Source organism: Pleurodeles waltl, chromosome 10 (assembly GCF_031143425.1).
Source record: "Pleurodeles waltl isolate 20211129_DDA chromosome 10, aPleWal1.hap1.20221129, whole genome shotgun sequence".
NCBI lineage: Eukaryota > Metazoa > Chordata > Amphibia > Caudata > Salamandridae > Pleurodeles > Pleurodeles waltl.
The window spans coordinates 661,073,767-661,099,780 of record NC_090449.1 but is presented as its reverse complement, the minus strand read 5'-3'; the positions used below and the strand labels follow the sequence as shown (position 1 = coordinate 661,099,780).

Genomic DNA, 26,014 nt, shown 5'->3' with positions numbered 1-26,014 from the left:
ACCTGTGACTCCTGAGATGCAGATGAGCAGGTGAGCGCCCTTGCAGAGGTGGGACCTGGGTGCATGCTTCCTGGGCCTAACTGGTTCGGGGGGGGGGCCCTCGTAACGCATGGAGACCGTGGTCAATGCGTTCCCCAAGTGACTTAACAGGGGGCATTGCTTAGGCCTGGAGATAACTGCTGCCACGTTCCTTTGTCTTCCTGAGGGTGAAGGGGAGGGGGTTGTATTGCGTCTGTGCTCCCCCTCTGTCTCTTTCCTTGGAGGTGGTGAAGTAAGCTGTATACTACTGGAGGTATACCACAGCAATTCTTTAAACTCATTTGCTGGAGTGCGCAACTGATAAGACTGCAATGGGAAACCTTGTGTGCGGCCATCCTAGGCAGCACTGGACACACTGGATATACAGGAAGGGTTCTCTGGCGGCACAGGGTCCCTGATGACATGCCTACATCTATGCAGTTTGATAAAATCTTAGCAGCAATAGTTGATACCAAGACTGCCCTCCAGCAGGATATTACTGCGGTCTCGGAGGGCCTGGGGCTGCTGCACACTAAACATCGCAAGCTGGCAGGCAGGGCATTGGAAACAGAGTAAGGGCTTGGGGAAATACGCCCAGCACAAACAGACCTCAACCAACAAGTCGCGACACTGAATGATTGAGTACATACTCTAGAATCCCATGCAGAGGATGCCAAAGGCCGAAACAGGAGGAATAATGTTCATATAGTGGGTCTACCAGAGTTAACGGAAGGGAGAGACATGGTGGCATACCTCAAAAATTAGATTGAAACAGATGTTGCCCTGAATAAACTCACCCCCTTTTTAGCACTGGAGCGCACCCATAGGATTCCCGCCCGCCCGCCCTCTGGCCCCAGGACGACCACCGTGAATGGTGGTTGCTGTGTTGTTGCACTACTGTGATAGAAACGTCTTGCTGAACTGGGCACGTACGGAGGGCCCATACCAGCTTGGAAATGGGAAGGTGAACATGTTCCCGGATTATTCAGCTGTGGTCCAGGAGAGGAGTCCGTCCTATGCCGAAGTCAAGAAAGCTCTCAGGGAGGAGGGCATCCAGTATTCCTTACTGTTTCCTTCTAACCTGAACCTTGTGTTAGATGGCAAAACACACTTGTGTGATGACCAGCAAGAAGCGTAGAACTGGCTGGAGGCGCACAAAACTGGGGCTGTTTGGTCAGAAAAACATCGCAACCCGAGTGGAAGACAATTTCAACCTACTAGACGGTCCCGGAAAGCCCAGAGTCGTAATTCCTGGCAACGACTGACTAAGGCCCAAGATAATCATGAACCAAAAGCAGCACTTCATGTGGTGGAGGACATCGCCCAGCAGCAAAACATCGACCACAAATTGGAGTCAGATGTAGACTGCCTTATTTGATTGCCTCTAGTCCTGCATAACGTCCTCATCCTAGGAAGGTAATGGAGGGACATATTAGATAACTATGCGCTGGTTATTTTTGAATGAGTGCATGTTTTTACAAGATGAAAGATGCTGCTGGACTCCTTATATACGGATAGCACTGAGCAGAAGGGGGGCCTATAGAGCAAGGTGGGGCGATGGTGGCTATCTGATGGGGCGTGGACTACTCCTACTGTTTGGGACACTCAAGAGGGTGACCGATGCTACAATTTATGGGCTGAAGTGACACCTTTGGTTCTAGGGCTTTTTTCTGTAGTTCCCCCACCCCACCCCCCAACACCAGGCTCTGCATGGGAGGATGGTGAAACATTATCTAAGACTTTGCAAACACTCATACATGAAGACCAGCATGGATTAATTCCGAACAGGAGTACATCCCTCAACCTGCATAGACTCTTCCATTTATTACACCATCAAGATGTACAGTCCTAATCATCGGCCACACTTATATCTGTTCACATTTAGAAAGCTTTTGATTCTATACTTTGACTTTTTCGTCAAGGTGATGCAGAGAATGGGCCTGGGGGAAGGCTGGGCCAGATGGGTGACACTATTATACACTGAACCGATGGCACGGGTGTAGACTGGCTGTACTGCCTCCTCCGCGTACAACATCCATAAGGGGATGGGACAGGGGTGCCAGCTGTTGCCATTATTATTTGCCCTAGCAATTGAACCACTGGCGGCACTGTTTCGGACCGAGGGTTCAGAGGATGGATTGTTGGTAGACAGCCATGTTATTTCATTGAATGCCGATGAGCTCCTCTCATACACAACTGGCCGGGCTGGGGCGACAAAAGTGATTGCAAGGCTGGAAGAGTTTGGGAAGATGTCTGGCCTGCGACTGAACCGTGCAAAAACCTGTCTCTTCCCCTTGTGTCAGGGATACCCCACACCCCCAGGACGTGTTAGTGGGGCTCAGATGGGAACCTTCCTCCTTCAGATACCTCAGCATTCAAATTTACCACTCTATCGAAGATGGATATGAAGGAAATCTGGGCCACGCTTACCACTCCTTTAAGAGTAATGTCCTTTTCTGGAGATCGTTAAAATTATCTCAGATGGCACGAAAAGCTGTTGCTAAAATGGTTGTATTACCCCACCTTTTCTACTTTTTTGCCAACATACTGGTTAATATTCCAGTGGTTTGGTTTCACCAGGTGGATACCCTGTTGAGAGGACTTATATGGGACAGGGTCACACATAGAGTTTTGCTGGCAATCCTGAGATGGCTGCCTGATGAGGGAGGTCTGGAGTAAGGTCTGGGAGTACCAGATTTTGAATTGTTTTACTTGGCAGCACAGCTGCACTGGATAGCCCGAGAGCTTGGGGACACCCCAGGAGGCGTGTTGGGCCCCATAGGCCTGTCGCCTTACCGAGGTTTATTGCTGCCACGGTTACTTAGGCCCGATGTACCAATTTCACACCCTACTATTTTACTCCAGGTATCGCTTTTCATCTGGAAGTGTTGCCAAGTGAGGACCCGAAAGCCAGTTATATATGCCCCCGGCTGCACATAGTTGGTTTCCAACATGGTGACCTGATAACCTATTTTACGGCAACTGGACTATCGGAGTGGACTGCCGCTGGGATACTAACTGTAGGAGACTGCTTCCAAGAGGGTGTTTATTCAGCTGGGAGACCTTATCGACCTCTACGGCCTACAGAGTGGTCATTTTTTGACCTACAAGGCCACGGTTCGAACCTTCGTGGACGTGTGGAATGGTGGTAGGCAGGAACCCACTATGCATGCTGTACTCCAGTTTCTGATTTCTCTGGGTTCAGCTCAACAACTGATCACTTGGTTCTACAGATCACTGAATGAAATGGGACATACTCCCTTGATGGCCCTGAAGACTAAATGGGAAGGTATCATGGGACATGAGACTTCGGATGGAGACTTGAGACAAATGATAGTATATTCCAAGAAAGTTTCAAGAAATTCTAGACTACAGCACATCCAATTTAATTTCCTTTATATGACCTATCTGACACCCCACAGGCTTTGCGTAATATATGGAGGAGACACCCAATGATGTCCGATATGTGGACTATTAGATGCAGACTTCTGCTACATGATGTGGGGGTGCACTCCCCTGCAGGCTTTTTGGGGGGCGGTTCTCTGTAGACTTCAGAACACACATCAGCACTACATTCCACACACCATAGGCATCTTTTTGATGGGTAATTTCCCTAGACCTCGGAAACACAAGGTGGGATCCCGGTTTCTAGACTTAGCATTGGCCTTAGCAAAATGACACATTACGATGGGCTGAAAGTTGGCTGGCTGTCCCTCCCTGATGGTAAGGGGGAAAAGGATGTCACAAAATGGGTGAGGGCAGAAGAATGGGCTCTTCAGAATGAGGACAGAAAGGGGATACGCAGGCAACCTGAGGCTATCAAGCACGAACCTGTTCATCCCAAGGTGACACAATGTTGACAAAGCTGTTTGTTCCCAATTCCACCTAAATGTTGCATGCCTCCCACTTTAATACACATGATTTCCACAGCAACGTCCCTGGGGAAAGGGGACGGATAAGAGAAGGAACGAGACACTGGAGTTGTAGGGCTGGATCCTGACACTTAGTGATGGTTCTTGAAGAGCCGGTCTTTCCTACGATAAATGACACATCAGTCAAATAACTAATATCTCATAACTCGTGTATACTCTATTGTTTATACGATGATGTGAAAGCTAGATGTACCTGTTGGGGGAGAGCCCTTTCCTGCTTTTGATGGCTCTTCCTCTCTCTAGGAATTTTCAGAAACAATGTGGATTACCTGTAATTAAATAAGAGCCTTGAACCTCCTATGCTGTCAATAACTACTCCCACTGTGATCCCAGATTAGTCCCTCATCACCTCAATTAAGCCTACCTAGATGTTACTTGATGTTCTCTGGATATCTTGCATTTTTCACCTTGATGAGATTTCCCAAGATGCTGGCTCACTGTACTTACATAGGCAACAACAATAATGACAAACTCTCAGAGAATTATATTCTCCAGATATTCATGGGTATATCCTTGTACTGTGCTAGTATTGGAAGAAATGCAATTCAGTGTTTAAATCATATTGAAAACATAGCGTTAATATCTAGGATTACGGTTCAGTTGTATTACTATGAAAACATAGGGATAATCAATAGCGTTCAACTTCATGAACAACCGGCTTATCACGGTTACCTCACAGTGTAATTGTGAGTATGGCAAAGATAAGCTTCAACTTTAAGCGCCAAACACAGAATGTTCCACATCACCAGCAACAATTTGAAATAATGCAAATGCCACTTTGAAGTCAGTGAGAATAAACGTATTCACAGTGCATCGTATTGCTAACAACAATAATGCCACATTAAACTCTGCAATAATAAACATATTCACAGTTTATGGTTTTCATAATAAATGTTCAATAGAAACTCCTTTCTGTTGTATAATGCAAGCAACTACAATAGGCGTTATAGCAGGACAAGCAGCGAACATCCCAATGACCTTAAAAACCAAAGATGTGCCCTTTTAGTCTCATCGCATCCTGGAACATTCGCTTATCAAGTTGCAAATCAGCAAGTATCAAGTTTTAGCAATAAATGTTCCTAAATCGCGTGCAGCACGTTACCGCTTTTGTAAGGGTTAATTCCCTCAGTCTCTTCTTCTAGAAGCGGCCTCCAAGATGCTTCACAGAACATGAAGATTAAAATCAGGGGAGCAGAGATTCCTTCTCTGCACCTTGTGACCTTTACCGCAAGCAATTCATTCAGCCTGGTTCTGGTTTAAATACCTGCTGCATCCAGCCACACCCAGTCTGAGTCACAGGGAGCCACGTCCAGTATGAGTCATAGGGATGCTAAAGGCTTGACCAACACATGTTCCCAAACAAGTATTGGTCTCCAACAAGCATTTGTTCAAACAAGCATTGGTCTCTGCAAACAAGCATTGGTCTCTGCAAAGGCAAATGATCAACTCAGAAGTTTTTTTTACTGGGGCATATCCGGGTTTGCAGGCCTGACAGTGGCACATCTCTGGGCGGAAATTCTAGAATCCTGGACGCAACAAGACGGAGATACTGATTCTGAAAGTGGTGGGGGAAGGTACCAGTTGAAGAGGGATCAATTTTGGGTGGGACTGAGGGAGGATACATTTTGTGAGGTGAGAGGGAAGACTTGATGGAGACTGGAGGTGTTCATTCAGGTGTACCCTCCTTGCAACATCAATAACTGAGTAACTAGTCCTTAGGCCCCCGGGGCCATTTAGAGCTTACATCAGTTTCATATTGTGGTTGTTTCTGGTAACATATGTTACACTGTGAATTGTCACAGCCTTTCTCTAATTTCTAACACGTTGCACTCTACCTGAGTTTCCATAGTTGAAATTGATTATAGGTTGTTTTTCCTTTTTCTTTCCTTTATTGATCAGTATTTCTTTGCTTATTATTAGCATTTCTACATGGTTACCTTCTGCTCTTGGTACTCTAACTGACCTGTTATTCCTCTCTAAATGCAACACAGTCCTGCGCCTCTTATACTGATAAACAATTTGACCACTAGACACTGAACAAATATAAGGCACAATGCGATGTATGCTCTTTACATTACGACAGGAAAACCAGATGGAATAGCCATACTAAAGACTAGGGGTTATACGCAACAAAACAAGTGTTCAGAGATTATGATTCATGGATTCAGGAGCTATGTGGGGGAGATGGTGAATACTGAGCATGTGAAAGATTAATACAGAAACTATACTAAAATGCTTTATTACCAGGTGTAAACAGTTATCCTCCTTGACTTACATTGTTCTAAATTCTCTGCAAATATATTATGGCTGCTGAGAAATGCCAATAAAGATATTTTAGAAAGATTTGTCTTGTGACTAGGGAAACACACAGGGTCACATAGGGTCTTGTTTGGTCCAGAGGAAAGCCCCAGATCCCGTCATGGACCAGTAAAGGACTGAAACATGTTGACCTAAGGAGGACAAAGACATCATAATTGCGTCTCTGTCCCTAAATAAAATTTAGAGTGCTCTCTTGATAGGTGGTAGGGATTTTTCACCTGGATACCTCCCTTTCCCTACACAAGAGGATGATGGACGGAGTGTAGAAACTTTTCAAACATTCACCCCAAGCCACAGATCTGGGTTTAATCCATCGTTCTTTTGCTCACCATGACACCCCGAAACCGGTCCCAGGATGCTTGTTTTCAGTCCACTGAGGACCTGGCTTGGCAGTTCGGGCTGGACTCTCCCCATAGGGAGCAGGGTCAAGATTTATTTGCATATGGCTGGGTCCAAACTGGAATGGCATGGGTAGCAAAGAAACTATGGATTTAGGCCCAGATCGCTGTACTGGGGGTGAATGTTTGACATTGTTCAGCATTCCGTCCATCACTTGTTCTTTTTACCTCCATTTCCGTAACGCTCCCTAAAATGTTCCCTTCTGTTGGATGACGAGGGCCCGCCCGCCGTTAGAGTATGCTTTGGCAACCGCAGGGTGGCCAATGATGAAGCATTACACCAGCAGGATGTGACGCCTTCCTGTACTTTTTTAGCAAATGCCCTGTTTTTAAACAACAGCACGCCTGGCGTTAGAAACCCACCCATAGCAGAGGAAACTCCCATACAACTGGGTGGTACAGCCCAAAAAATAAAAAAGCTTTTCTAGGACAAGGGCACGTTTGTTTCTGTGTGTGTTGGTAACTGAAAATGTCTACCCTCAAAAAAAGGGGGACACAGAAGTATACTGAAATGATGAGCTTTGGATTATATAAACAGGTTAAGGAGAGTGCAGAGATCAGCATCCGTCTTAATGTTCAAACTCTTGACTGATTTCACAGGCTTAGGGCCCTTACTCTTTTGGCCACAATCCGAACCACAGTGAACCACACTAGTGCTAACCATAATTACTGCAGAGATACTAAAGGGTTTTCAAAGTGAGCCAATGGCTGCCTATCCAACAACACTCTTCATCATAGTCTAAGGGGGCTGCTAGACATCTCACCATAAAGGTGACAACAGAAAGCTGGATGAGGTGCCCTAGAGCTTCAATACAGGTGATAAACAGACCTGGTGACAGTGCAGAAGACTGAGCAACACCCACCACAACTTAAGGTATATGCATGGGTGATGAAAAAGGTATGGAAATCATTTGAACTAGCTCAAACAAGAGAAAATACACCCACAAGAAAGAAGTCTAACAGTGGTATTTTGACAGCTTCAAAGGCCTTTGACTGATCTAAATGAAATAGGGCACAGAAACATCCGCCACTAGAGGAGGGTATACAAAGCCATCCCAAGAAAAAATCCATTGCAGTGTTTGAGAGAAAAAAAGCAGCATAGAAGTAGTCGGTTTGGCTATTGTGATTGAACACAGAATACAATAAACTTAACTGCCTCATACAAACGTGGATTGGATTGATATTGAGAAAGCTCAGATCAATCAATACCTTGTTCTTTTCAAAGATGGTGCCACCAGAGTAGACATGCAGCTACTTGGCTACTGCTCTTTGAGTAGGTCACAAAAGAAAATACAGACCTAATCAGACAGCGAGCGTGCCAGACATAGATCGAGCGGCAAACTTGATCTGAGACTAAGTAGTATTTAAAGAAAAGGGCAGATAGTTTTTGCCCAAAGTAGGATTTCTAATCTTCATATGAAAAGGCACTTAATTCTGTGTGTCAGTTAAAATCATTTACATTCACTGTAGAAGCTTAGCTTATTTCGAAGAAAATGTCATCTCAAGTGTTCACACACACAAGAGCTACTGGATGCTCAGTTTTCAACCTTCATTTGATATTTTCTTTGCATTTTAGTACTGCAGCAGCATGTGAATAGCCATATGATGCCCCATGTATCGCAACTGATCGACAGTCATTCTCAGTGTAATGATTCTTACAGCAGCTCCTTCCCATGCAAAGGAGTTGCACCTTGCTTTATGGGATGACCAACGTACAACACTTGAAGTTATTCAACAGTTTTTAGCCTTGCATCTCACTACTTGTTGGCTAAACAACATTATTGCCACTTTTCCAGTGTAAAATCATATATTACTTTTGCATTACAGCAAATCGTGTGTCAGTTTCATTAAGAGTACATGAAAATGTTTTATTGTTTGTGTCCCAGTCCCTATAATTGATTTACAGAGCAGGTGGGACAGTGGATTTCCTTACGGGACATGTAGATTTCTGTACCATTTTGTCCCTTGGACAAGTGGATTATAAAAAAAAAATTCACACCCCTGATTCTGGTCTAGATTAGTTACGGTTCTATGAAGGAAGCTGTAGCTCCTGAGGTGCTCATTCCCAGAGTATTTACATAGAGGTTATTATATCATCCCTCGTGTTGGTATCATCAACACAATCTATTTTGTAGGGACTAGGTTTAAGAAGTTGTGGGTGAATCATTCTATCTGGTCTCATTTTAAAAAAAAAGATAGTACTGAATATCACTCTGTACAACAACTGTACATATTTGGGCTATGATCGTACCCTGCCTCTGCAAATGAATGAGAGTTTTTCGGAATGTTGGCAAGGCTCTACTCTTCTTATACTAGGGCAACTATTTGAGTGTGGTACTTTTCCTCTCCTTTGATTCTGCAGCAACTGTTCTCCCTCCCGTCCTTCTGTTTTTTTTGTGTGTTTTTTTTGGGGTATCTTCAGATCCAGCATATCTTAAGCTAAAAGCAGAGGAAGTATGTTGTGCTTCAAATACTTTTCTGGAATTTCTGATGAAGGGCCCCTTTAAGGGAAGCATTAGTCTTGCCTTTAAAAATGATTTCCTCAACTGAGGTTTGGGAGAGGACTGATCTCTGTCAGTGTAGGCAGACAACTGGAGCCAGCACCTTGGGGTTGGGATATTCTCAGACAATACTAAGCTCACTGTCTTGCTCGCACATCATGTTTTGAGAGTCAAAGCTCACCATTATTTTGTGTGTATAAACAAACAATCTCTAGCTTAGGCCCTATCGCCTTTATGCTATGAAGGTTAGACAAGAGCAAAATGTATTACTTTGCATTAGGTGTATTAGTGAGAGAGGCAAACTCGCTGCTGCTGTACCATGTTTGCAGCTTTTCCTTCACACAGCTCTGAAAGAGGTACTGGAGGACTATGTTAGGGAGAGGAATTGCAGCACATTAATGTGTCAGACCAGTAAGGTGCGGACCAGATGTACTAACATTAGGAATACTTATTTCCTAATTGCGATTCTCTCAGAATGGCAATTATTTTTTTTTTTTTTTTAAATCGGTATTCCTAATGTATGAAACGTTGGAGTTTAATTTGCTGTTCATAATGGTTCACAAATGGGACTACCTAAAGCATATTGCTGAAGCAGTTTGCATTTTACGATCGATTGGAAATAACAGCCATTACAAGGATGGTGGGCCACAGAGGTCAGCAGACCACCATGTCTGTGACTGCTTTTTAATAAAGCATTTTTTTTTATGCAACCCATTTTCCTTAAAGGAAAACGGGATGCGTAAAAAAATGAAACCTTGAAATTGCTGAAGAGCCTAAGGGACCACTGGATGCTCTTAAAAAATACTAGTTTCCATTCTCAAAAGGGAAGTGGTCTCCTGGGGACCCTTTCCCATTTACGAATGGGTTACTAACTCCTTCACAGAGTCTTTAAAATATGAATGCTTTGCGGTAACGAGTTACCAAATTGCAAATTGAGTTTTGTACATACCTAAAAGAGTCAGTCAGCCGTTTCAGACCACAAAAATGCTTTGTACACGTGCCACTTAGTGTAGTGCAGAAATTAACCAGTACCCACTCCAAATGAGTCCTGTGCCTCCTGAAAAGTGAAGAACATCTTCCCTGGGTATAAATCTCCCAGTACCAGGCAACCACCCTCGCTCCATTGAATGACGGTCATAGCATTGCAAATGTGCAGGAGTAGCTGAAAATGAATTCATTTAACTCTCTCACAAACAGCAGCAATTTAAGAACCCCATCTTTCCAAAACTTTCACCATTTGTCGCACTACATAAGAGAATGCATCATCTGCCCTACTGCTTCCTTATGAGTAACTCGGATAAAGAATCTCAACCACAGGTTCCTGTCAGCAGGCATTTTTCCCAGCTATTCTCACCAGTTAGCTGCTTGGTGGCATGCTGAATATTAGCCACATAATAGAACAGTTCTATATCTGGAAGACCCAGCTCCCTTTCGTAGTGGTGTAACAAAACTTGAAGCGGCACCCCCGGACCTATTCAGGGGCTCTCAGGCCAGGGGGCCTGCCACCTGTGCGCACTGCCAGCTGTGCTGAGGGGGTAGACTGGAGATTGGGCACCGTCCCGCCAACACCGCGGGGGATAACATTAAGCCACTGCCTTTTCTCCTGATATAGTTTTAGTACATTCAGTGCATGGACACCAATAGGCTATTCAGCGGTTTAAAGTTTCATGTCTCAAGAAGCACAAAGCATCTTGTAAATTAAAGATGTTGCAAGACTAACGCCATCTTTGCGATTGCCACTCTATCCACGATGAAAAGGGGAAGTGTATTCCAAAAATGTATGGACAAGCGCAGACCATCTAGTACCCTTCCCATATTATGTGCATATTTTCATAAATCACATTATTAGCAAACAGGAACGACATTTAGGATAGTTATCTATGGAATATAAGATCCTTTCCTGAAGAACATACTACTTTGTATCTTGTAGCAACATCTGGGAAAATAGGTAAATCCGCTGTGACCCAAGAAACTACTTCCCTGAAAGGATGGGTGTGCATTGATAACAGAACAGTCCTTTTAGATGTTTTCAGAGCATGGATATAGGAGATGGGATGTTCCTATGCAACACATCTGTGTTCGTTTCTGTATTAGACTGTTTAATTAAATCAATCCTATATTCAACAAAAAGCACTGATTACTCTTTATCAATAAGGAGTCAGAAGAACTAATGAGACATAACTAAAGATTCACATGCTTGAATTATACCCAGTCATCAGACTTGGACTTTACTGCAGCAAATGTTAAAACACCAGCAAAAGACTGTACTAATTTTACATGGTCCTATAGGCAACATATCAAACTAACTTACTTAATCACCCTGCAGAAAGCCAATAAGGTATAAATTATGTGAGCTCCTCTCCCCTCAAAAGCTTAAATTGCTACTCTTATCAAAGCATTTAAAAAGATATAAAGAAATTGCAGAGAAGAGAAGGAATCGATGAAAGAATCCAATCATTTGCAAACAGTTTTGCTGGTGACGTTTTCTTCAGTAACACATTGCCACTAGAGGTACATAAGTGAAGTAGGACTAGCAAGAGATAACAGATATAGGTTACCCTTCTGTAACTGAGGGTCACCTTAGTAGCATCACCAGATGTTTCAATACAGCTTACATAGTTGGAGTTTTAGCAAAATTATTTTGCTAATGCCGATCTATGCAAGGATGTCTCTGAAAAGGACAGGGGATTTGGAACAAAAGTGGTAAAGATGACACTATGATTCAAGTGGAAACAGTGGCTCTTCTTCAGGATACCATCATCATTAAGTTGCTCGAGATAAGATGTTTTGATTGAAAGATGTGCCTTGTAGCCGAAGTAACTCTGGCAATAACTATTCATCCAGGATACACACTTTAGGGCCTTCTGTGAGTTATGTAAAATGTATGGTTAGGGCCTTCTGTGAGTTATGTAAAATGTATGGTGAACTCTCACATGAGGGAGTAATTCGAAAAGAACAGTAAAAAAAGTAATTGATCATTCTGAGTGACAAAATAGACTGTATGTTGCGTTGCCTTCTGTAGCAAGAGATCACTGTGAAGTAGATCCTGAGATCCTGACCAAAGTATACTTTTTGTGCTTGCCGAAATAAAAAAAAAACTTTCCACTTCAAGGCAAATGTTTTCACTACTGGTGTGGCCAAGGAGAGTGAGAGTTCTGGTAGGGTGGAATTCTCTGGGCTCCTTCGGGTTGAGAGGGGAATGATTCAGCCACGACTGTGCCATCAGGCTAGACTCCAGATACAAAACACCAATCTATGTTTTTCTTTTCAGGCTGTCTTTGGAAACCTGTGTTTTGAATGCAGTGCAAATAAAAATCCATCATTTCATTTATTTTGGTTTCTGCTTGGCTCATTACTTCCTGTTCCTGATCAGCACTGTGGAGCCTCATGTGTATGTGCAGTACAACAACACAAGCTCATGGCTTGTTGTTTCTTCCAGCAGATTGCTCCGCTTCTGCTGCTTGGATCTTCATCTTCTAATGTCCTGTTCTGCTGCTCCTGTAGTTGGTCTAATTTCCTACAGAATTTTCCATTACAGTTGTTTTTTTCTAAGTAAAGTGGAGTTTTCTCTAGTCTGCTTTCTATTCACTCCATTCAGTTATCAGTCCTAGATCCTGATGAAGTGAAAATAAGTAGCAGATAATGCTTCAAATGCAAGAAGACTTGTCTTTGACTGACCTCTTTTACATAAAGTTCCTGAGCCAGCACATCTATAAACGGTGTAATGACATACTAATGTTGCAAATATTATAGTTGCATTCAGATGTGCTAACCAGCGCTGTCAGTTTTTTTTTTAATGCAACACTCCAACTACAAGGTCCATTGTACCTGATTCGGCAGGATTTATATTCTTTTCTTAAGCTGTGCTCTCTAGGCTCCAAATGTGGGTGGCATCTTCATGCGAAGAAAGCATTCCTCCCAAAGATTAGTTAGAGTGGCGACTAAATTGATTGATCATGGTGGCATAAGGTGGCATATCACTGAAGTAAAAGACAAGCATGCAGATGGAGTCAGTATCAACGTAGCATGGGCTAGCACCAGTGCCATTTGCCATCTGGGAGAAAGTTCCAGCCACATGTTTTATTGGGCCCGATGGCTGGAGATAAAAGCTAATAGTTTCCTTTTCCATCCTTTCTTCTTCTCCACTCACACTCTAAATCACGTGACAATCTACTGCCTGGGGTCAGGATTCTGTGGCTTGTGGATGTGCCACTGAGGGCCAAGCCAAAACTGACAGATGATGCCAGGTGTGAGTTAGGCATTGCTCAGTGTTGCACTGCTGAGCATTTGGGGAGAATGTCAGTGATGCTGATGGTTTGTGTTTTTGTGTGGGTGAGCATGAGACTTATGGCCACATTACGAGGATGACGGTCCTAGAAGCACCAGCCCCGTGCTGGCAACTGGACCACCATAACTGTGGTGGTCCAATTGCCACATTACAAGATTGGCAGATGAACCCACCTAAAGACCGCTGCCCCCGCCAGGATCCAAGATCCAGATGGGGTGACAGCGGTCAGGCTTGTAACCAGCCATGGTGGCGCTGAACTCGGCACCACCTGACTGATTACAACTCTCTTTCCGCCACCATTTTCATTGCGGGAATCCATTAAAAGGCAGGCAGAAAGCAAGTGCCTAGAGCCACCGACGGGGGCAGGGGTTTCTGGGGGGACCAGCACTGTCCATGGCATGGCCGGGGCAGGCTTCCAACCCCCCCTCCACCTACCCCCAGCACCGTCAGAATGCACAGTCTGAGGGTGCCAGAGTGTTAGGATTTTGGCCTTGGCTCCCTTGAGTGAGCCGAGGCCAATATCCTAACACTGGCGAGAATGCATATTACAATGTCCCTGCCATTAAGCCTGGCCGAAACACTGTAAAACGCTAGGGGGTGGGGGGGATGGAGTTGAGGGGGGGGGGGGGGATGGAGTTGGGGGGGGTAGGGGAGGAATATCCTCTCCGTGAGATTGCCGGTCCCGTGGTGGGACCGCCAACCTCATGAGGCCCTTAATGAATAAGTTGAGTGGTAACTATGTAGCCACAAACATCTATACTGCACATCCATAATTAGTTGAAAAATCTATGTATATAGCCACAAAAACGTATACTGTGTTTCCGATATTACATGGATAATCTTCTGTAAAACATGCACCAGAACAGAAAGAAAACACTGTTTTTGTGATCTGCATAATTTATTAAACAGATTATCTCAATGCAAATCAAATCTAAGGGCTTCCCCAATCCGCCCTCCATTGGAACTTTTCATGTAGCTTCGGAGGTTAAGATGCAGGTCACCGAAGAAAAGCTGTGAACAGAACTTTCCAATGGCCTGGTATTACAAGAAGGGTGGTCTCCTTAATCAGGAGAGAAGGACCCACAGATGGAATACAGCACAGATGCAGTAATGGCATGCGGAGGCTCAGAGGGAAGCTCTCGTCAAACCATCTGCACATGCCATTTACAGCATGAGGCTGGAAACAACATTTAAGAATTTTACCCTTATGACTGGAAGTCAAAAATAAATTAGTTTTGGTTTCTCCTCACTGATCCAAAATGGATGCACCGAAATGTCCATATTAACTGTGCTTGAGCAAGGATTTTTGCTACCACAATTTTTGTTATTTTTCCCGGGTGATCTCCTCTGCCCCAAACAACCTCGCACTCACCCTAAATTGGGACGCTTACCTTTCTACTTGCACCTCCAAGTGACACCTTGGGCCTTGTCTTGAAATCTCCTTCAAAGCTAAACATGTTTATTGTTTATCCCATCTAGAGATGTCGCTCCAAAACGGACACTGCAAAAAGCAACATTACAGAATGTTAAAATGAATTAATAAAAACATAAAACATACATCTGTTCTTAAAATTATTTAAAACAGAAGCAGTAGGTCGTTTCCAAAACGAGAGAATCAGTTATTAATATTAGACTACTATTTTACACAGTACTTCGAGTTAACACAGCAACAATTCTGATAAACTGAGAAACTGATGGATACACTTCCTGAAGGGTTAAGTGACTAATGAAGAATTACTGCTCAAACTTTCAGTAAGAAAGACGTTTATTACATAACGAAATTCACACTTGTTCCTAACCACCAAATCGCTTTAGTCATGACAGCTGCATCTTTCCATATCACCTAATGGGGTAATTTGAATAACTAAGCAACTGATTCAAATGTCTTTACTTCAAAAGGACGGTGTTCAAGAATTGAGTTGCCCAAAAAAAAAAAAAAATGTCCTACCCATCAACAGTTTAATTGGTTACCCATTACAGCTTTTTCAGTGTCTGCGCCAGAGGTACCAAATTAATATCTGTAAGTTCAGTAACTGGGGTTCAGTATCACAGTTGTCAGAAGGTGGAAGACTAAGTATAGCTCCACTCACAGCACCTGGCACTGGTTTCTGCTTCCATACCAATCTCATTGACCAACTAAAGAGAAGGAAAATATATTAAGTAGATAAATAATTCACTTGTCCACTTAATTCTGATCTATTCTCTTCAGAGTAAAAATAAAAAATAGAAGGTGGTTTAGCACCTTTCCCATGGTTAGGGGAACCGATGCAACTCGAAGACAATGCCAATGCTATGTAAGTGGAAGATCAATCTGAGGCCTACTGTTTTTAAGGTCCTGGAAACAGTCATTGGTTACTGGTTAGTATGAGTGAGTGAGTGAGAAAACTTATAAAGCATGCTAATGCCCAAAGGCATCTTGGAGCTAGCGTCAGCAACTGACTTGATAATGGAATCTAATGAGAGATATCGTGCAAAAAGCCAGTTCTTTAATAATTTCCTGAAGTGTGGCAGATCTGACTGAGCTTTAAGTTCAAAGGGCAGAGAATTCCCTAGCTTGCAAGTAAAGACAGAAAAACGTCTGCGTATATGCCTCTGTATATACGGTAGGTCCAATTCTTTTGCCACATGATGCCCAAGCGTGACAAGGCACTGTGTAGAACAACTGGATGACCAAAATACTCAATTTGGACCAGGGCTTAGTGTGTCTCTTCCTCTCTGTTAGAAATTGGGTCTATATTTGGCAGGGGCATTGTCACGTAGGCTCTCATTATTCTAATGAGACTACTGGATTTTGAGCGGCAGAATCACCCGCAGTGTGGGAGACTAAGTCTAGCCCATTGCGGGTGACACCTGTTGCTCCAATCCGGGTTTTGCTCCAGCTAACTAGCAGTGCCTCATCTCTACCCAAGGATAGGGATGACTGGGCAATAAGCAGTATGTGTTTTAATAATGAGTTTTAATAAAACAACTGTATCTTAGATAGCAAAGTGTGAGCTGCAATAACCAGGACAACACAACATGACAGTATTAGAATTGTGACCAGAAGAGAGAAGCATAAAAACAACGCTATCATATTGCACTATAATCAATGAACTAGCTCCTACCTAGGCTAGGATAGAGCACAGTATGTTAAGCTCTAATTCTGCCCTTCAGGTACCCCTGGGAAGACATCAACCCCCATCCCTGAGCAAAGGCCTGTGGTCTGCATTAGCATCTGTAGCGAACCATTCAGCAATCAGCATACAGTCATGGTTCCCTGGCTGGAATCTCCCTCTAACGTGTAAGGGATAAGGAAGTGTTTTTATAATAACACGGCTGATGTTATGAGAAAATGTCTCTACGTAAGGATGTGTGTTTTCTAAGAATGTTGAAGACTAAACTTATACCACGTTCACTGGCAATGTACCGTGCTGTAGCCTTGGAAGAAGCACAGAGTGATCAAGAATGTCTTGTTTGAGAACAGAGTGCTGGCCTAGGCAAAAACAGTTAGATAGACGGAAAATAAAACAAGACCGTAAAAATGGTTATTGTAACAATAATAAGACGAAGCTGAATAAAATATATCTAGGTTAAAGTGCACAGCGGCCTAGTGTGTTAAAATAACGTGCATGGAGCAATATGTACCCTGTCCAAGTAGGGACCACAATCCTAGTGAGGGTAAGTAAGCCTGTGCTCTCCTTCTGGTGGCCTGGCACAGACCAGTCAGGCTTAACTTAGAAGGCAATGTATAAAGTAGTTGTGCAACAATTAAAACAGCAAATCAGTGAAAACACCACAAAAAAATAATACACATCAAGTGAGAAAAATAGTTCTCACTTTGATGAACAAAACAAGATCAGACTGACAAAAATCCTGTCAGGAGAACTCAAGATATTAATTTTTAAAGAATATCTGCAATCGCAGTCCTTAGAAATTACAAGCGCCAACTGGGGCTATCTGGTCATGCTATACTACGGTAAATTTAAAGTTCAGGCCCACTGCGACAGAGCGCGGGCCAGCTACAAGGACCAACCTTGTCCCACTGAAAAAAATACCTTGTGAAGAGGGTTGCATCCATGACCCGATGCAAGGAGCAGAGGAAACAATGCAAATGCAATGCGTCAGTTCTGATCCACACAGTCAGCTTATGCATCATAGACGAGCAGCACAGTAGTTGATCCTCGAGCTGCATTGGACTTGCTTTGCAATGGGGTTGAGTCCGAAGGCGATGTGCCAGTTCAGAGTCGTGCAGTTGATGCTGCAAAGTATTTTTCCTCTGCGGCAGCGTTGATGCGTCGGAGCCAGGAGGCGATGTAGCTGGCACAATTGGCAGAACAGTGGCAAAGCGTCAACGTCAAGAGTAGCAGCACAGAAGAACCCATTTCCAAGTGCCCAGGACTGGATTGAAACCACTTTGCAAGTTAAGACTCACAAGTGGCACAGTCCAGATCCTGCTGGAAATGCAAGCAGTCTTTGAAGTCCCTGAGACTGGAGAAAAGGAGGCAAGTCAGCAAAACCTTGGAGTCGCTTGTCTCTGGGATGTAGAGATTTCGGTCCAGTCCTTCTCACTTCCAGGCAAGGAGGCACCAGACAGCAGTGCATGCACATTAAAGCAGGAGCCCAGTAAATTCCAGCAGAGTTCCAGTCCCTTCAGCACTTCAGTCCATCCTCCTCCCCGAGTATCCTTGCGTCCAGAAATGTACTGATGTGTAGGGTCAGAAGTCCACTTCTCATACCCAGTGGTGCCTTTGAAGTGGGGGTGACTTCAATGAGGAGCTCTGGAGTGCACACAGGTCCTCACTTTCCTGCCCTAGCTCCAAACACATTACATGGGGGATATGCAGCTCTTAGTGTGAGGACAGGGCCCTACTCAGGCGCAAGTGTCTGCTCCTCCCTCCCTCTAGCACAGGAACACCCAATCTGGTGGTGTGAATCAAAATCCCTACTGATAAGAAACTTACTCTCTGGCGTGATTTTAAGGGGATCATCAGATCCAAAACAAGGCAGTAAACAGTTGCCTTCCTCACTAGAGTGAAACAACTTAACTTCTAAGCATGTCTCTTTCAAGACTAAAGTGTTTACTGCCTTGTTTGGGGATCTGTGGGACCCTCTTAAGAAAAACGCCAGACAGCAAGTTTCTTATCACAAGGGATTTTTTTACCCTAAAGCAATGCTTCTATTCAGAGTAGTTTTTTACTACTATTGGCAAGTTTGTTGGGCCAATAAGTCAATGACCTCTATTATGGGGTTCTGGGTTACTGTCTTGCTTTAAGACCCAAGTGATGTGGGTTTGGCCTCATTTCCAACAGGCTGCATTTATGTTTGGTTCTGAGGAAGACCCATTTTGATGATTGAGAGGATACACTAACCACTAGTGTCAAAACACTGGTGATACATGTGGGAGTTCCGAAGATTTCTCAGTATACAGCAAGAAATGTTTAATTGAATTTGACCTGTTGTTACATGAAGAATCAAAGATTCAAATATGGACACTGTGAATAAAATAGTTACCTCAATGTATGTCAAGTTACAGACATTGTGGAATATTAAAAACACTATGGGGGTCAACAGGCTGGCGGTGCCCCGCAGGGCATTCTGACCGCGGCGCTTTGGCCGCGGTCAGAAGAGGAAAACCGGCGGTCTCCCGCCGGTTTTCCGCTGCCCATAAGAATCCTCCATGACACCCCATACCGCCATCCTGTTCCTGGCGGCTCTGCCGCCAGGAACAGGATGGCGGTATGGGGTGTCGTGGGGCCCCTGGGGGCCCCTGCAGTGCCCATGCCAGTGGCATGGGCACTGCAGGGGCCCCCGTAAGAGGGCCCCACTTTGTATTTCAGTGTCTGCTTTGCAGACACTGAAATACACGACGGGTGCAACAGCACCCGTCGCACCTTCTCACTCCGCCGGCTCCATTCAGAGCCGGTGTCCTCGTGGGAAGGTTGATTTCCACTGGGCTGGCGGGCGGCCTTTTGGCGGTCGCCCGCCAGCCCAGTGGAAATCCCAGAATCACCGCAGCGGTCTGACGACCGCGGTGCGGTGTTCTGGCGGGGGTACTTTGGCGGGCGGCCTCCGCCGCCCGCCAAGGTAAGAATCAGGCCCTATGTATGGTTTTCGATTTAATTACTCATGGGTGTGTATTATTATTTCACTTTTGGGGATTCACATCTCTTTAAATCGTTCTGTGTGCACGCCTGTATGAACTTTGTATATGCAAGAGTGTGGAATTTTATTTTAAAAATTTCACTTGTCCATCAGGTAAGTTGCTTCAGAAATCTACTTGCCCAGTAAAAAAAAAAAATCCACTTGTCCCTTTGGTGCCAATTAGTGTGGTGACAAATTATGGCAGTACAGTAGGGTTTGAATACTAGGAATGTCCTTATTTTGCCACCTTTCTGCAGATCTACATACTGGGCCCGGAATTCGGGGTAACAGTTCATGGTTGGAATGCCCTTTTATAACTGTCTAAACCTACTAACCCGCATTGTTTAGGGCTTTTTACCAGCTCTTCTCTAACTTTTTTTCCATACTGAGAAAGGTTGGAAATTCACTCCCAACAAGGGCAGGAAAAACATTTCTTCCAGGGTTGGGGAAAAAGGTGGAGGGAGAGAAAATGAACGTGTAAAAGCTTGCATATTTTTGCAAGAACAAATCTACACCTGCATAATTTGCTTGTGCTAAAATGCAATTCACAAATATTTTCTAGGAGTACGATTTCCTGGATTATTCTGTAAATTAATGAAAGCTGTAAATCTGTACTAAAGAAAAGGTCATATACCATGGGTGCACTTTTGTGACTTTCTTTAAGAATTGGGCCCCTAATGAGGTCTGGCATTAAAAACAAAAATTTAATTTTTATTGAAATTATGTATCTTTATCTATCTATAAACTGCTTCATTGAGTGACAGCATTCTGCTCTTTCGCAAGGAGCATATCGGCACACAAAGTAGTTTTATTCAGTGGCAGGAACGTTGTGGCATTGTAAGCTTTTAGAGAGCAAAAATATTTAAATTTTTGTCAATGTTTGTGATAATGATGAGGGACTTGCAGCTCCCACAGCAGACAAAACCAAAACGCCTGACCATGAATGTCAGACCGTTTGGCTTTTCCAATGCTTGTTTATTTTCATGTTTTCCATAATCCTGTTGAAACTTGTTACTCTGGTTTTCCATTATGAATATTTTTGGAAATAGTAGCACGCATCAACACATTTTCAAAGAAAAGGTACCTAAAATGTCACAGTAGTTTACCAAACGTTTTTTTTTCTAGTTGCATTTTTTATAACAAATTTGTAAGCAAAGAATCATTGATCTTGCTTTCAAAATTCTGCAAATATTTGCATCTAATCAGAGTGCATTAATGGAGCATTATACGTAGCCTCATATTGTAAAACTTTGCAAACGTGTGTGTATACATTTTTATATTGGAACCACTGGTAGTAGTGCAGCCCGAGACATACATTTCCTTAGAGCGCTCACCTCAATAATAAAGGCTTTGCATTAATGAACCATAAGTACAAGTTTGAACAGCATTAACATATGGACACAAATATTACCTTAATTGCAGACAATGCCCTTTCCTGATCCATAATGTGGTACTGTAAACTGGAAGGAAAAGGGTGTGTGCTGCATGGGGCTGGGCCTACTTGTCCCAAGGAAAAAAAACAGACATGAAAAACTTGTCCCTGACCCCAAACAATATGTCCTGTGTGTTGGGATATGGGAATTCCACATCCCTGAGATGAAATACAAACATTCTAAGATTATATGACTTCTGTGTGCCATTTAATTCATTTTTTCAATTACTATGAAGTTGACAAAGTATGACTTTTGAATTTATAAGTACACTCTCTAACATAACCGTTGTAGTTTTAAATAATGTTCTAAAAGTGCCATTTTCATAGTTGTAATAATAAATCCAACTTTACTATTAAGGATGATTTATTATTTCAAGTCCATCGGTACCAAACACTGCATTCCTACCCCGTCTCAATCAAGAATTACACTTAATAGGTGTATTAAGGAATCTCTCAATGTTATACTATAAGAGTGATAGTCCGCATAGCAGTGAAAAACAAATTTGGGAGTTTTTCACTAGCAGGACATTTAAAACCTAAATGTACATGCCTTGCCTTTTAGTTACATAGGACACTTCCCTAAGGGCTACCAAGAGTGCCCCTTAGGGGGGAAATATGAAATAAAATGTGAGTTTGAGACTTTGCAAGGAACTTTAAATGCCAAGTTCGCATGGCAGTGGAACTGCAGTTACAGGTTCTGCCGTGGCAGGCCTTAGGTAAGCCTAAAGGGCTACTTAAGTGGGTGGCAAAAAGCAGTGGTACAGGCCCCCTATTAGCAATGAATTTACAGCCTGAGCGCATATAGTGCACTTTACTAGGGACTTATAAGTAAATTAAATATGCCAATTGTGGCTATACCAATGTTACCATGTTTTAGGATAGCGAGCACATGCACTTTAGCACTGGTTTGCAGTGGTAAAGTGCCCAGAGTCCTAAGGCCAACAAAAACTGATCAGAAAAAGTGAGACAAGACAGGCAAAAGGTTTGGGGGAAGACCACCCTAAGACTGTCAGTTCTAACATGCATCCCCCCAGCTAAAAGTGGGGAAGAGCTACCCAACCCCTTGGGAGCTCTCATCACAGAAGAACCTAGAGAGACAATCAGCATTGGTATGGTCTGACCCAAGTCTGTGTTCCACAGTAAAGTCCATTCCCTGGAGGTAGATGGACCACTTCAATAATTTTGCATTCTCACCCTCATTTGTATTAGCTACCTGAGGGGCCTGTGGTCGGTCTGCATTTGGAAGCAAGTCCCAAGCAGGTATGGTCTCAACTTCTTCAGTGACCACAGTAAAGGCTTCCCGCTCAACAGCGCTCCACCTCTGTTCTCTGGGTTGTAACGTCCTGGAGATGAAAGCTACAGGTTGGTCTAGGCTCTCCTCATTATGCTATGACAGTACTGCCCCTAAGCCATGATCTGAGGCATCGGTTTGAACTATGAACTCCTTGGAAAAGTATGGCATTGAGTACAAGGGCTGTGCACATGGCTTGTTTCAGGGAGTCAAAGGCTTTCTACCATGCCTCTGTCCAGATCACATTTCTGGGTTGCTTCTTTGATGTACGGTCAGTCAAGTGGACCACAATAGTGCCATACCCTTCACAAACCTCCTATAACAACCGGTGAGGCCTAGGACTGCTCTCACCTCTGAGTCTTTGGGGGCTCCCAGGCCATGATGGTACTGATCTTGATATGAAGGGGTTGTACCTTACCCCCACCCACTCGCTTCCCCACGTACACCACAGTTCCCTTCCCTATCTGGCATTTACTGCCCTTGACAGACAGGCCTGCGTCACGCAAGGCCTGAAGCACTTCCTGGAGGATAACAGGTAGTCCTTCCAGCTGATGCTGAGGATGCCTATGTCATCCAGGTATGCAGCGCTGAATGCCTCCATTCCAGCCAAGGCTTGGTTTACCAACCTCTGGAATGTGGCAGGGGCATTCTTGAGCCAAAAGGGCATTATCCTAAACTGGCAGTGGCCCTGTGGGGTGGAGATGGCTGACCACGCCTTTGCTCCTTCAGTTAGGGCGATCTGTTGTTATACTGAAGTGAGGTCAAAAGTATTCAGGAACTGAGCAGCCCCTAATATGCCAATCAGCTCATCTACCTGTGGGACTGGATGAGCATTGGTTTTGGTGACTGAACTGAGACCCCTATAGTCTACACAGAACTGTTGTAGTGTCCTTTGGCAAAGCCTTTGGTACAGGCAGCACAGGGCTGGGCCACAGGCTACTGGAAGGTTCAATCCCCCAATTCTAGCATTTTGGAAACCTCTTTCCTAATGCTGGCCCTTACTTTGTCTGACAGCTGGTACATTTTATTCTTGACAGTGGGGGTTGTCTCCTGTGTCCATGTCATGGGTGCACAAGTGTGCAACCCCAGGAGTGAGGGAGAACAGAGAGGAGAAACTTCCCAGCAACTGGTGGCAGTCCCACAGCTGTTCAGGAGTCAGGGTAGGGGAAAGGTTTACACCTTCCACTGACCCAACCTTATCTTTTGAGGCTAAGAGATCAGGGAGAGGCTCACTCTCCTCTTCCTCCTCCCATCTGTCACCAACAGCATGGTGACCTCAGACTTTTCATAATGGGACTTGAGATGGTTGGGGTAGAAAACCCTTAAGGGGTGTCTGGGGATCTTGAGTTCCACCAAGTAAGTGGCCTCCCCCTTCTGCTCAACAATCTTGTGGGGCCCAGTCTACCGTTCTAGGAGAGTCCCAGGCTCCATCACCCACACTTTCTTCTAAGCTTGCAAGTCCACAGGGGCCACCATCTGCTCGTACCACTGCATCATTACTTCCAGGCTGGCCTATTAATTGTCTGAGGCTTCCTTCCACAACTTGCCACTCTGGCTTCAGAAAGCTAGCATGTAGTTCACTACATCCTAGGGAGGTTTCCTGGGGGACTGCTCCCACTCTTCCTTTACCACGATGAGAGGTACCCTTACAGTGTGCCCATACAGAAGCTCAAAGGGCTAAACCCAACCCCTTTCTGTAGCCCCTCTAGGCATGCAAAGAGTAGGCTTGGAAAAAGGATGTCCTACTTATACCTAGGAGCCTCAGGTAGGCTCCTGATCATGTTTTTCAGGATCTTGTTAAATCCCTCAACAAGCCCATTGGTTTTATAATGACAGGGTGTGGAAAACGTATAGGTCCCTTCACACTCCTTCCACATGGACTGCATATAAGCAGTAAGCAGACATGAAGTTGGTGACTCAGTCAGACACCACTTCTTCGGGGAAACCTTCTCAGGTAAAAATCCCCTTCAAGGCCTTAGCCACTGAGGGGTATGCCCTCTGGATACCTAGTGACGTGATCCACCAGAACCAGGATGTACCTGTAACCATAAGAGTTCTGGGGATCCATGGGCCCCACAATGTTGATGCCCACCCTCTCGAAGGGGGTACCAATGACAGGTAAGGGAGACAGGGGAGCCTTAAGCTTCTGTCCTGTCTTCTCACTGGCGTGGAAGGTCACACAGATCCTACAGAAGGCATCTGAAGAGCTCTTCATCTGGGGCCAGTAAAAGTGGGGGACAAGCCTCGCAAATGTCTAGTCCTGGCCCAGATGTCCTGCCAGGGGAATCCAGTGAGCCAGCCCCAGTAGGAAGGACCAATAGCACTGGAGGACCGCCAGGGCCCTTGCTGTCCCATACGCTGGTTCCTTAGGCTCACTATACAGGAGGCTGTCCTCCCAGTAAATTCAATAATTACCAGAGGCATCACTTGCTGCCTGGGCTTTGGCTTGTCGTCTCATGCCCCCCAAGACTGGGCACTCCCTCGGAGCCTTGCAGAATTCCTCCCTGGTGGGTCGAACATCCACCTGCCATCGAGCAAGATTGGGTGGGTCAACAAGGGGGACAGTGTCCCCCGCACTGAGCTCTTGGGTAGCCTCCTCGGGCACCCCATTCACCTCAGTTGGGAAACACTCAGGGGCTGGTTCTGCAGTCCATTTACCCTTCCTTGACTTGGCAGCAGTCTGGGCCACTGTTCCAGGCTCCAGACCTTTTTGATTCCCTCTCCACTAGCCATGCACTGGGTGGTAGCACAAGCCCACTCAGGAATCCCCGAAATTCCCAAATGTGAGCTAAGCTCCACTTCCTTCCAAGCACTGTGCTCTAGGTCACTCTCTAGCAAACAGTCCACAGGCATGGCAGGGCTTACAGCTACTTTCAGAAGAACTGAACCCCCACCCCCACTCAAAGGGAACAAGGGCCACTGGGTAGTGACCCTCACTCACAGTTGTCTGCTACTACAACCTGGTCGAATACATTTGGTAAAAACTGCTCTGGGGCATGAGATGACCATAGTCATAATGGCACCATCGTCCCTTAGACCCTCCACACCTTGCCCACTGATGGTAACCCACTGCCTATACTTGGTAGTACTGGATGGCACATGAACCTTTGGGACCATCTCTGCGTCACCTAGGGACACTAGGGTAATCCCACTAAGCCCCACCCCCCACTAATTGGGACAAACTACCCCCAAGCATTACACTTGCCACCCCTGGGGTCATTCCTGCAGTGATACTCTTTTAGAGCACTTGGGTACCCCTTTGACATGCCCATACTCTAAGGACTCATAGCACTCAGGGGGTTTGTAATGACACTTATCAGAGAAGATTTTTTTCTGGTGGCCAGATTGGGCATGGGACCTTTTCCCCTGAGAACAGTTTTGGGGGCATTGACAGTGCTCCTTTTTATCTCCCCCCTCTTTCGTCTGGTGGGAACCCTGACCACCGTTTTGGAAGCCTCCCCCAGATGCCTTTGTGGACACTCTGGTGCTGACCTAGATGCCTGCCTCTTCAACAGGCTTCCTGAGGTCAGTCAGCTTGCTATCCACCAAGTGCTGCCACAGCTCTGGAAAACAAACTTTAAGCATGTGCTCCCTAATCAGTTTGTCCAGCCCATGAAGGTAATTTACCTTGTTGCCCCTCATCCAGCCTTTCAGTGCCTTCCTAGTATAATCAAGGACGTCCACCTAGGTTTGTGTGGGGAGGAAGGGAGTTTGT

General features: G+C 44.7%; 1 protein-coding gene across 3 annotated transcripts in view; it reads right to left on the bottom strand.

Annotated features, from left to right (window-relative positions):
* UBE3C (ubiquitin protein ligase E3C) overlaps positions 1-26,014 on the bottom strand; it is an 885,810-nt gene that overhangs the window by 826,602 nt on the left and 33,194 nt on the right. For all 3 annotated transcript variants that reach the window (XM_069211153.1, XM_069211154.1, XM_069211155.1), the window contains exon 3: positions 14,848-14,957. In XM_069211153.1, the coding sequence (XP_069067254.1) occupies positions 14,848-14,913 (66 nt within the window). In that variant the 5' untranslated portion in view covers positions 14,914-14,957. The remainder of the gene's footprint in view (positions 1-14,847; positions 14,958-26,014) is intronic.